Source organism: Oenanthe melanoleuca, chromosome 14 (genome assembly GCF_029582105.1).
Source record: "Oenanthe melanoleuca isolate GR-GAL-2019-014 chromosome 14, OMel1.0, whole genome shotgun sequence".
Classification (NCBI taxonomy): Eukaryota; Metazoa; Chordata; class Aves; order Passeriformes; family Muscicapidae; genus Oenanthe; species Oenanthe melanoleuca.
The window spans coordinates 1,393,807-1,406,447 of NC_079348.1; the positions used below are offsets into that span (position 1 = coordinate 1,393,807).

The 12,641-nt window shown below is 38.2% G+C and overlaps 1 protein-coding gene across 1 annotated transcript in view; it reads right to left on the reverse strand.

Annotated features, from left to right (window-relative positions):
- The window catches only part of SMG1 (SMG1 nonsense mediated mRNA decay associated PI3K related kinase), a 56,045-nt gene that overhangs the window by 35,843 nt on the left and 7,561 nt on the right, over nt 1–12,641 (reverse strand). Inside the window, exons 3-10 of the mRNA XM_056503140.1 lie at nt 9,667–9,822; nt 7,085–7,221; nt 4,840–4,898; nt 3,989–4,202; nt 3,115–3,240; nt 2,948–3,020; nt 2,196–2,293; nt 579–752 (exon numbers count right to left, since the gene is read on the reverse strand). Coding sequence (XP_056359115.1) covers nt 579–752; nt 2,196–2,293; nt 2,948–3,020; nt 3,115–3,240; nt 3,989–4,202; nt 4,840–4,898; nt 7,085–7,221; nt 9,667–9,822 — 1,037 coding nt within the window. The remainder of the gene's footprint in view (nt 1–578; nt 753–2,195; nt 2,294–2,947; nt 3,021–3,114; nt 3,241–3,988; nt 4,203–4,839; nt 4,899–7,084; nt 7,222–9,666; nt 9,823–12,641) is intronic.

The window sequence follows — 12,641 nt, forward strand, 5'->3', positions numbered from 1 at the left end:
CTGTCTTGTCTTCAACTGGGAAAGCCATACACTTATTTACCCAAGAAGCTGTGTCCCTCAAAAAGTTCTGCAAGGGCATAAATTCCAGCTGCAGGTTACCCAACAACCACAAGACTTTGACTGCAGGTATTTTTATCTTATCTACTCACCCATTACAGAACTCCAGCAGCTATTTAGCATATTATATAATATTTATTCTGAGTTTACACCATCCTCTACTATAGATATAGAGAAGTCTATCAGATTTGATAGATGCAGTTTCAACAGGAATAAAAATCATCACATTTTATAAAATCAAGCTAGAATTCAAGTTTTTATAGTGGCATAGTTATCTGCATAAACAGTAACATGGCTTTGAAGATAACAAGCAAACCCAGCTACATGAAGTTAAAATGCCTAAAAACAGTTGCTGATACAATTCCTGTGTGCCACTATCACAATCTATAGTAAAGTTATTGTAGCGTATTTCTTAGAAAAAGCAGATTTACTCAACCCAGAATATACATACTCATGTAACACTGATAAAACCCAGATACACTCAGCCATGGCATTGCTGTGCTGCCAGAACAGACTCTTACATCGGTGACGTACGCCTCGGTGATCGGGGGCCCGCGGATGGGGCTGAAGCGCTCCCCGATGCTCCTCACCACGGTGCTGAACACGCGCAGCAGCGCCGCCAGCTTGGGCAGCGACACCGACGGCGGCGGCACGTCCTCGTCCACTGACTCCCCAGAGGCCACGTGGCTCAGGTCCTGCAGCACACACATCATTAACTTACACGTGGGGAAGAGAGCAAAGTGTGAGACTGAACACACTTCTTCTCTTTTCCAGACATTGAACTTACAATAAATCCAGTTACAGATGTATTTATCCAATACCTCTTCACTACACACATACCAAGGTGGGAAATAGGCACACAAAGACAATGGGAAGCCAAAGAGTAGCAATGAGTTCAACCACTTAAAAGTACTCAGACTATATCTTGTAAATTAAACCTGAGGCTTATGAATTTCCTGGTCTCTGGAACATGTTCATCTGTATTGCTGCACTGCTACAACAGCTGTCTGCACACTTTTACCACTCTCACAAAAAACTCCCATGCCCAAACTGGAGTTAAGATACTTGACTGGCCATTCCCATCACACACAGATGGTGCTGATCTGGAGAGCAAGAGTTCACTAACAGACTGCTCCCTGCCAGCTGGCACCAGTGCCTGGGAACATTCCCAGAAGTGCTGATCTCATTAGCAGAGCTGCAGCCTTGCTCTGCCCCACTGAGAGATAAACACACTGGCTGGAAGCACCTCCTCCATGTTAGCACACCTTATCTCAGAACTCGTCTGTGACTAAGAATACACACATTGACCAGAGCAGCAGCCAGCTTGATAAGCAGTGATTTACTGCTCTGCCCTGGGAATCCTAAAGCTGCCCCAGCAAAGGCCCTGGTGTACAGAGAAAGGCACTGACCAAATTATTGACTCTGCTTTCAGTGAAACAAATTATGCTCCGAGTACAATTTTACATATAGGCCTGCATGATCTGCCTGTAAGTATGTATTCATATAAGCACACACACCTTAGTACACAGCACTCCCCCTAACCCCAAAGCTCCTCCTTTAATGTGATAAACTCTAGGCCCTATGAACTAAGCAAAGGTTAAAAAGTTCAAATTAAGCACATTAAATGAATATAATCTAGTTTTCCATCAGTTCCTGCTGCATTATTTCCTGCACAATACAATCTGCTGCTTTGTTTTAAAAAGACAGATTTATTATTAGTCTTTTGAAGTATTAAGACTTCCTCTCTCCCCCCAGCAGTTACAGTTCTGAAACATTCTGAGGTTGGACAATTAAAGAAAACACCAAAGGAAGACCATGAGCTGTCTTTACATCAGTTCTTTAAAAATAAAGGCATTCCTGTGTGGTCAATTGTTTATAGTTTTATTACAACACAATATTCTCAATCAACAAAGGCCTGGTTGTGATACTAATTAAACAGCTCATGAGTATTTGTGCAGTTGGTCATTGTACATGACAAAAGCATACCCCATAATTTAGTCCTCTTTTCCCCAGGAAAACCATGTAATTTTACTTTCTACAAAAGTAATAAAGCCATAAAAATCACAGCTGAGGATTTATTATGAAAACAGTAACAGTTCACTCTGGTATATACTTTATATACATAAAGTCTTGTTTACCTCAGCATAAGCTTCCATATCTTCCAAAAACTGACCCAAGAGTGTGGTAGAAAAAGTTAGATCAGCCACCCAAAAGGGCTCCAAGCTCTGCAGCCATCCTGTAAAAAAATACCAAGCCAATTAATACAATCATTACATTTTAGTTGCATATTGCTGAGGGAAAAGTTGCTGAACTAAGGCCAGCAGAGGTCATCTACATGAAAATACTAACACTAGATGTTTCTAAAATAAATATAAATTATATCTCCCTCCCCTGTCCTTTTGCAAAAATCATTTTAAGGTTCAGCTCTGCCCCACAGCAGTTAAACATCAAGGATACAATCTAGGACTCCAACACAAGAAACATAATAAACTTGCTGTGAATGCTCCCAAGAAAACTCCCCATTTTTTACATGCCAGTACAGTATCTTTAGCACAAATATTTTCTAAAAGTCCTTAGAAAAAAATATATCACTTCACAGAGGATATACTAAGACCTATAAATTTATTGAAGACTGTTATAAAATTGCACAAAGCAATTGGTGTTTAAATGTACCCTGAATAAAGCATCTCAATTTCCCAGAATTAGCATAAAAAGGCAAATGCAAATTTACTAAAAAGTTAGGAACAAAGCATCTTGCTAGGCAGCCAGAAACTCAATTTCATTCTATGTCAAATTCCATGCCAGCAGAACCAAACTCGTAAGTAACCCCCAACATCTGCAAGCCAGAGCAGCTCTGAGACCCTCCCTGAGCCCCTCTGGCCAAACTTACCAGAGACCTGCTGTGTCAAAGAAGGTTTCTGAGTGTGATCTATGTGCCACCCAACCAGTATGTCCACTGTGTCCTGGAAAGCAATTGTGAAAACAGAGTCATTACCCAATTTGCTGCACCAGTATTTTCTGCTGTAGGAAGAAATTCAAAGCACAAAGAAATCTTACCCTAAAATTGGTGCTGAAGATGTGTGGGTAGCATCGAGACACCAAAAGGATGCACTTGACACACTTGCACAGCAGCTCTGGTGTATCAACATTTTCTAGGATGGACTGCAGGCTGGTCATTACAAGCTGAAAATTAAAGCAAAGCCACCAGACATTTTACTTAATTAAAGCATGAGAGAACACATTGCAACAAACTACTTTGATTCAATCAACAAACTCTACTCCTCCTACAGGAACAAAAGGTAAAAAGCATCACATACACTGCAGGAAAATAATCACTTCAAGGGGGCATTTGCTTGATGTATGGCAGAGCCAGGAACACTTTCCTTTAGTTCTTTAGCCACAGAACAACTGTGAGCTGTTTTAAGTCCTATTTCTCCTGCTAAAGCTTTTTTGCTCTGTAAAGTAACTAATAAATTGAAGCACAGGCCTGGCCATAGCTGTTCTACACCCAAATCAACCCTAAAACTTCAACAAGGGGACCTCACCTTGTCTGCACACATCCTACTCCTTCTCAGATCTATCCACAATTTCAGTTAGAAATTGTAAATAGGAGGTAAGCACAAAACACTCAAAAGGCTGGATTTTGTCTACCATTCTACTTCAGTTCTCTTCTTGGTCTCAATAAGATTCTTCTTGGATCTACCATAAATACTAGAAAGTTGCATCAAAATATGTATCATCCTACAAAGACTTGTCATTCATTTTTAATGTAACCAGAATCAAAGAATCCTAGTTAAAGTTCCCTCTCAATTGTAATATTTTCTTCTTATGTCAATATAGCATTACTTACTGTTCATTCCAGTTTAAAAAGTTCATTCAAGCATTGCATTGAGAAAATCATTAATAATCATGTTTTAACTTGTAGTCTTACCTGCATTAAAGATGAAAATGCTTTCTTTTCTCCTACAGTCTCTAGTGCTTTGTAGGTTGCACACAAATAAAGAAGTTTAACTTCATCTTTTGTGGATGAACTGAATTTGCTAAAAATCCATTTAAAGATCTTCTCAGCCTCATAGCTCAGAGAAGCACAAAGAAGGCCAAGACAGCAAGCTCCTTCCTGTCTCAATTCCTGAAGCAATTTGCTACTGTATTTTTGGAGAGAAAAAAAAGAAACTTGGGATGTCCAGCCATAACAGCAGAACAGAAGCATGAACAAAATAAAGCATTTTCTAAAGCAAAAGAAAATATACACAGAAATGAAGCTGCTTCTCTCCTACTTAATGGCAGCAGTGGTGAAGCTAAAATAAAATTTTAAGAAGTATTTCTATGCAGTAAGTCAACTTACCATAAAAGTATACAAATGTGTTGTTCTACTTGCAACACTATCTGATAGAAACAGTTCTTAGTCTGCAGCTGACTCTGGGAAATGACACTGACCTAACCCACACAAACCTCACCATCCTCTACATACACTCTTAACTGGATGTAAATCAGTCAGCTTGTAAAACACCTTATTTCACTTTGGAAACTACAGCACCACAGCCATGCACAGCTCCACCAGCTGACTGAACACACCAGATTCAGACTCCACACCACCTACAGCATCAAAGCCACATAGTGCTGTTGATATGACTGAGTTTTCACTCCCTCCTGATTTGATTCTGTGCCTGCAATGGGACACCCATGCAAAACTAGCAAATGAATTTCTTTCAACTTTTCCCCTCTCTATTTCAAACCTAATGCTGTCATTATTTTCCCCTTCAGAGCATTTTCCCAGCTTACCTTTCATTGAGCACATCATGAATGGCAGTCAGGATATTATCCAGTTGTTTAACAAGTACCTGTAATATAAGATACATAAAAGGCATAATAAGCACAGTATTTGCCCAATACTGCCTCCACAATAGGTCCTGTTTATACCCACATTAAGCACAACACTGCCAGTTCTCCTTGCCAAGAAAATGCCATTAAGCTTTCCATGGCCACTGCAGACTAGCATGAACTATATTAAACAACACTGCAATATTATCCTAGATGTTATATTTGATATTTATTTACAGTAGCCATGAAAATCCTGGCAGCCTGCTATCAAGGTCTGTTCCAAGTTTAGTTCTTGCTGATAACATTACATCACCATGGAAGACTCATCACACAGCTCATGAGTAGCATCTACTAGAGACCAAATCTATAATACTAATAAATCAATTGTATCACTGGCAAATTTAATGGAACACAATCTGAAGTATTAAAGTTTCTATTTAGGCAACCCTGCATTTCAGTGAAATGGAATACAATTTTGGGCATGAAGCATTATTGATGAATCAGTAAACACAACCAGAAAGACTTGTTTTCCTAACATGCACAAAACCCCTGCCACATTAGTGATCTGATAGAAAAATCACACATTAGCTGCAACTGTGTAACATATTAACAGGAAGTTTTCTTAACAAGTTAATAAAAAGGCAAATTCTCTTTTCTTTAGAAAGACATTCCTGTTTAACACAGTGGATAGTACCCAGTTTTTGTCAAGTTTTGAGCAACATCATGCTTTTGAAGCTGGAGGGACAGAGATCCATTTGCCTGACCCCCCAGGACTCATAAGGGCATTTTGAAAATACATCTGGTACCTGCAAGAAAGGCTAAAAAGGAAAATGCATCTATATAATTTAGAAGCTAAAGCAGGACTCCAATAGATGACAAGTGTCTACTGACTTCTAATACTTTACTTTGAACTTGTATTTCAACTCTGAAGATGTAAAGAGCTCAGGTAAACTACACTAAGTAGTGCCATGACCTGCAGGAACTACTGCTAGGTTCAACACTGTCCATCAGGAAGTTCTGGCCTTGATATCACTTGACATCTGATCTTATTCTCATTAGTGGGCTCAGAGAAACTTAACCAAAAGTTTCTCTGTGACAGACTTTTCATACTCTGACCACTAACAAAGTTTGTCATGGCTGAGTTAGACATCAGAATGACAATTTCAGTATGTTCTGAGATACCAATAAATCTAAATAAAACACAGTTACAAAATGAAATTTAGAAATAGGGAAAGCTCTACTGAGAATAATGGAAGTAACTAAAAAAAACAACCACAGAATAACTGTGGAAAGCATTGTAAGCCCTTGTAGTAACAAGAGGAAAGTGTTAACTAGGCTTGCACAGGGGCTGTTTACACCTAGATGCACAGACTAGAACACTCCTCATATTCAAGTCTCATGTCCTTTGAAAAAGAGCACAATTATCACTGGTTAGTTAACAAACAATGAGAAAATGAACCCATTTCTTATAAATAATGATAGACACAGATCCCATAGCCAAAGCATCAGAGAACTGCTTGGAAATGAACATCATGATATTAAACCATCACTTCCTGCTTTTTCAGTACTTGGAGAACTCAGAAGCTTTCCAAAACAGTGGGGGAGATGTATCAGACAATATGCTCTTTAATATTTGATTTCAAAACACGTCTTATTAAAAACTTATACCCACAGTGGGATACTTCCCATCCCCACATCCTTAAAAACACTTGAGGAGATTAGAGACTTCAGCAAACCACCAAGAATCCTAAAGATGTAATGAAAACAAAGATTTACTTAATTCTCTTCCCATGGAAGGGAATCCACATACAGAGATGTTTAGCTGGAAAGCTGAGTAGCTCTAAGATGAGCTGTTCACCAGACCAAACACCTGTGCATTTTTAATTTACAGTAAGTTCACTTTCTCTCTGCCTCCTTTCTGAGGGATTCAGAAGCTATTCCTAAGAGCAAAGAGCCACACACATGCCATGTTAATACCTACAGTTCAGGCATTCAGCAGTTTGGTTCAAGGCAATACATCCCAATAAAACATTTCCTGAATCACAGAAACAAGACAGATAACCCAGGAATACACTCTCCTTTCTTGTAGAATGAAATCCTATGTATGCAAGACAACCCATGCAGACATATCCAATATTCAGTTTGAAAAAGACAGTTTCATAAAACAAGCAATAGCCAGTGCTATGGTACAGGAAGAATGACTGACCAGTTTGTTTTCTGGTTGCTGAATGAATTCTTTCAGTTGCTTTACAGTAGCCAGTCTTCGGTCTCTGTCGTCTTCCCGAGTAATCCTCCGCAGAAGATTTGACAGTCGAGACTCGTCAGAATAAGACAACGGTCGCTCTGAAAAATGCAATTATTTCTTTTATCCAGTATGTGTATGTGTGAAATCAGTAAGTCATAATAGTCAGAGAAAACCAAAATAAATCCTGAGTGTTTTAAGCTTTCATAAAAAGAAAATTAAATGTAAAATCTAATTTAGCTACTGAAATCTTTCATTTCTTCATGTGGACAGCCTAGTACCTGTTTTAAACTCATTGAGAACTAAGTAGAACTAAGTCTGACTTTCACACAAAAACCTGGACTTAGTTCCCTTTTACATAAATGGAACTTAAAAAAAATGTGGCATGGGGTAAGATTAACTCAGACTTCTGACTGAATAAACAAAAATAATTCAACAAATAATATTTAGAGAAAACCTTGTGGAAAAAAGCTGCTTGCTGAAGCAAAGAGCAAGATTTAAGTTCAAGCAACTACAAAGAAACTATTTTTTCTCTGATAGGTAGCAGGGCTCTGCTTCAAAAAGGAAAACAGATCTGCTCTTCCTTCATTGAGAACAAAATCTCCCAGGTGTGAAGAGGGACCTGGCTGTTCACTTCAGCAGATCATAACAGGGGAGAATGAACACCTTCCTAAGAAAGCACTTCATTAAACTTGGCCAATAGCACATGATACCAGAGAAGGGTCTCAACAGTTTACACACTTTAGGGACATGAATTCATACAAATAATTTATTTCCCTCATTTGCAAAAAGGAAAAAAATTTTTTTTCAATAAATTTAATGTTAGATGTTCTATGGTGGTGGTTCTAAATCAGAGGAATCATGGAACATGACAAGGTTTTCTGAGTCAACATGACTTTAATGAGAAAATCCAAGACAGTTAAAGACAGCTTTTTGCTCTACTCTGCTAGACATCAGTCATCTGATGTGACTAAAGCAGCTTTGTCTTTATTCAATTAATAGCTAATCTACATTGGCATTACTCCCCAAGAGTGTCAGCTAATTGTCAAGTCATAATCACAACTCTAAGAAAAAAAACAGAACCAAAAAGCACTAACCAAGAACATGACTGAAGCTACACTAATCAAAGCAACAGTTAACAAATACCTGGGACATTCACTTTGTGAAAATTCAGCAAGGTCTCAGCCACATGCTAACTCACAAAAGACTATTTTTAAAATTGTTTAATGAATATACAACCAAGAAAACATCAAAGAACTTAAAACCCAAGATCTTGTTTCAACATAATCCCATTGTTTTTTAAAGAAGACACAAAAAACCAAAATGATTTGCTGAAATCTACAATAAGAGACAGCCAAGTTCAAAAGGAGAAACTCTTGAAATCTGACATCTCAAGGAGAGAAAACATACAAGTCATAGGCAGCAACTTCAGTCATCCAAAATTATATATCCTAACCTTTTAAGGATTAAAGACATGCTCACATACCCAAGACAGCAGTCTCAATTAACTATTATTTAGTACTGGCAGAGAGTTTTTTTATTTAAAGAGTTTTCTATTTCCTCTGCATAGACATAAAAATGGGGTTATAAAGTCTGATTTTAAGGTATTCCTAAAATTACATTTTTGAAACAGTCATGTCACCACTTAGACCTCAGTTCTTCCACCTGCAAAGCACATTGAACATTTGTTTTTCTCCTCTGAAATATTAAGCCTTGAGAAGAAACAGTCCTCATGTTTATAACGTGCCTGGCACAAAGCATGCAGTTTTTACCAGTGGCTCAACTACTACTTATACTAAGTGATGCAATAAGTGACAGTGCTTAGTCATAAAGTTTCTATTTTCATTCAAAAATGCTTGAAATAACTTCATTTTGCTTTTTTTTAAACTATGACTCAAACCTCCAGTAGTGGGAAGAGTGAAGCCTTCTTCCTCAAAAACACAAGGCCAGCATTCCTGCACCCTCTTGAAACTCCAAATTTGCTCTTGCTGCATCTCCCAAGACCTTGCCCACATTCTTAGGATGCTTCCAGCTCCTCCCTGGCCTCTACTGCTCAGCTGAGCAAGAGGGAGCAGGAGCAGCTGGGCTCATGAGGACACACAGGGTGCCTGAGCTGGCAGGAAGGGATCTCTGCTTGTCCTGCAGCCCAGGGACAACAGAGAATGGCTGAGCTGCTCCCATTGCTGCTCTTCCCACACCAGGCCTCATTCATTACCAACTTTTCACTTGGGCATCCATTTGCAACAAATCCAAAGTAAGTTCTCCTTCCTAGAGATGGCTTTGCCAAATCTGCCTAACCTAAGTAAGGGTTCAAAAGCCATCTAAAAGAAATTGAAAGACTGACAGCCTAAGCCAGGTAGTTGAGAGATCTGCCAAACCAACACAGCACAGGGAACAGTAAAACAAGATAACAAAACAAGCAAAACAAGTTTACATCAACACCATCTAATCATAGATTATAAAAAATAAACCCATACAGATGCCCAGCCATAGTGAACTTGTGTTTCCAAAAGAGAACCTCTTCCTGATCAGCAGTGATGCCTTACCCTGTGTTTTCCTCATGTCTTTTGTGGCTAAAGCACGATTCCCATGCGGAACACTGGTAAAATCAGGATTGGTCACATTGTTAACTCTCAGCTCTTGCCCCAACGACTTCCGACCATAAGTATTTTCCCCAGATCCTCCATTGACACTGTAGCCACCTGTGGACAAACCAATGTGACATTAAAACAGGTTCTCAGAGCAGGTATCTAGCAGGGTGGTGAGTGTGAGTTATTCAATTCATATGCAAATCATCAGCTCTATGCTCTACCACCCTTCTTCAGCTTCCCTTTTCACTTACTTCCACATGCATCAATGTTTTGTTATATCCTGTAACTTTCCAGGTCACAGATTTAGAATCTCCTCTTTTGTTTGAAGGATATGAAAAAAACACTATTGCCATGAAGTTTAACATCAATTTAATGTTTTATTATTACTACTTTTACATGAAAGACTTTGTAAAATGTAAGGTGAAACTGCTAGTATACATGGCTAGATACTTTCACTCACTTGCTCCTTTGTACACATGAAATCTCCATCCTGTTTTTGCTATGAATCCACCACACAGGCTAAGTAAAATCGCCAGAAAAGTTTTTGAAAAGACACATATTATCTTTTTGCACAGATTGAACTACTCTCCTTAAACATAAAAAGGTCAATATTTTCACTAATACTGGTATCATCCTTAATTAAACTTAATCCTACGTTCTCCCACTTAAGATACATCTTTGGTAACAATATAAAACAAAAATAAAAGCATGACTTCGAGTAATTAAATTGATTTACTCCTCAATCCACAAGAATAAACATACTCAAATGCTGAGATGGGGAATTTTCCAGCCTGCCACACCACTTGGAGTGGTAGATTCTTCCCCTCAATACTACAGAGAAGTGAAACTGTCCCCTGAGCCTGCCCAACCAAGGAAGATTTCTAAAGTGCCTTCCCTGTCCAAGACAGGAAAAAATCAACTAATAAAATTAAATAATTAAACCCAGAACAACCAAACATATGCAAGATTTCTTTCAGAAAAGATATTTCCACAAGTCCACCTGATAAAAGAGTAAGTTCAAATGTTGAGGTGAACCTGGACCTCAGTAGATGGAAAGAATATTTCTTTAAGGCAAAGCTTTTGATAAAAAATATTAATTACCAGTATACATCTGTGCATTCATATACACATGGGGCTACCCTACCATTACAGAAAACCCTGTGCAAAGTCTCACCTGTAATTAGTTAACTACAAATACAGTAAAGATAGTTTGTGTCTATTCAGATTTACAACATTATTTTTTACAGCTCAGTTTTTAAATATAAACTAGCAAATGTGCCACCTTGACATTATTTTGCCAGAACAAACCAACACTGTCCTATGAAGGAAGTAACTTCTAAGAGCAATCAATGCATTTGAGCCTAAACATGAGTCACATCCTTTGAGGTTTTCAAACCTGAAAAATTTCCAGAAATTATCAATTTGTAAGTAATTTTTATTATCAACACCAGAAACTGGGAGGAGGTGGGTAGAGTGTATATGGAAGCCAGGAGAGAAAATCTCAAAATGAAAATTCCATGCTGGCAGACTCCAATAGATGAATTGAAAAATCCTAGTACACAAAGAAACTATTCTGCATCTGTAAGCTTACAGATTTCCCCAATAATAAAAATGAACTAGAGATACCTGGAACTTGGTTTTATAGTCAGAATATCCTAATCACCTCTTTTCAAGCCACACCTGAACAGAAGAGCACAAAGTGCTGAGCTAGCAGAGACATGCCCTGTGAGACACAGCACTGAGGGAGAGCCAGGTACATTTTCCTTCTCAAATGGTGCTTTCCCAGCAACTTCCCAAATTACCTTCCTGAATTTTCCAAAACTCACTATTTCACTGCCCTGCCAGTACATTCTTTAAATACCAGCACCCTTCATATTACAAGAAAACCTCCTATGCCAGCCTGTGTTAAAGGCAGTACAACATTCCATGTTAGCAGACAGACAAATACACCCACTTCCTAAGCAGTTTCTCTACTGAAGTAAAACAAATCTTAAGGCTCTCAAACTATGCTGATAAACATGCTTCATGCTTCTGCCACCTACTAACACTACCTTCTACTTACAAAAAATTAATTTGCATCCATCTGTAACTTCCCCTAAGATACAGCAATTATTTACAGTCAGTTACAGGCCAGAGAAATGGGGGGAGTTCAAATACTTTTTAGGTTCCTGAACAAAAACTCCCACACTACAATTCTTGTGTGATTTTTTGAGTCTGGCCTGCCTGAGGATTTACATAGTCAAAAACTGACTCTGCAAGTAAGAAATCTGCCAATTTGATATCTGTATTTGACAATTAAAGAAATGAAAAAATCAGAATACAGATTTTTCATAAATACATAAGACATGATTCTGACTGCCTAGCTATTTTCTAGAGATAGTATTTCTATCCTAAAAATAAAAAAAAAAACCAAAAGCAGTAAAAATATGAATCACACATCACACCATTTATATGAAATCAGACAGAGGTACATGACAGTAGAAATTGCCATTAATGATAAAAATGTAGATCTGATTACTAAACAAAGATTCCAGTTTGGTGCAGCAAAGCTACAACAGGCAATAGATCAGTCTAGTAGCCTGTTTAATCCAATATCAGAAGTACTAGAGACTATTCAGGAAGAAATTGCAGTCTGAAGACCAGAATACATCCAGATTACTATTCTTCAGAAAAAACTACTTATTCTGTTAACACATCAGGTCTTCCCTTGCATTCTTCTCCTGAAGCAGCTGCTTATTTTTCTCAGTATTCACATCAACCACAACAAATGTCCCAAAACAGTGATGCTGTGGCAACGTGACAATTCAGTTCACTGCCTTTTATTTGGGGAGAGGAAAAAGAAAAACCAAACCAAAATAAAAATTCCTCCACCATTTCAGTTTACTGCCTCTCCCTGAATGCCCCTCACAACCACAGAACGAGCAATCTGT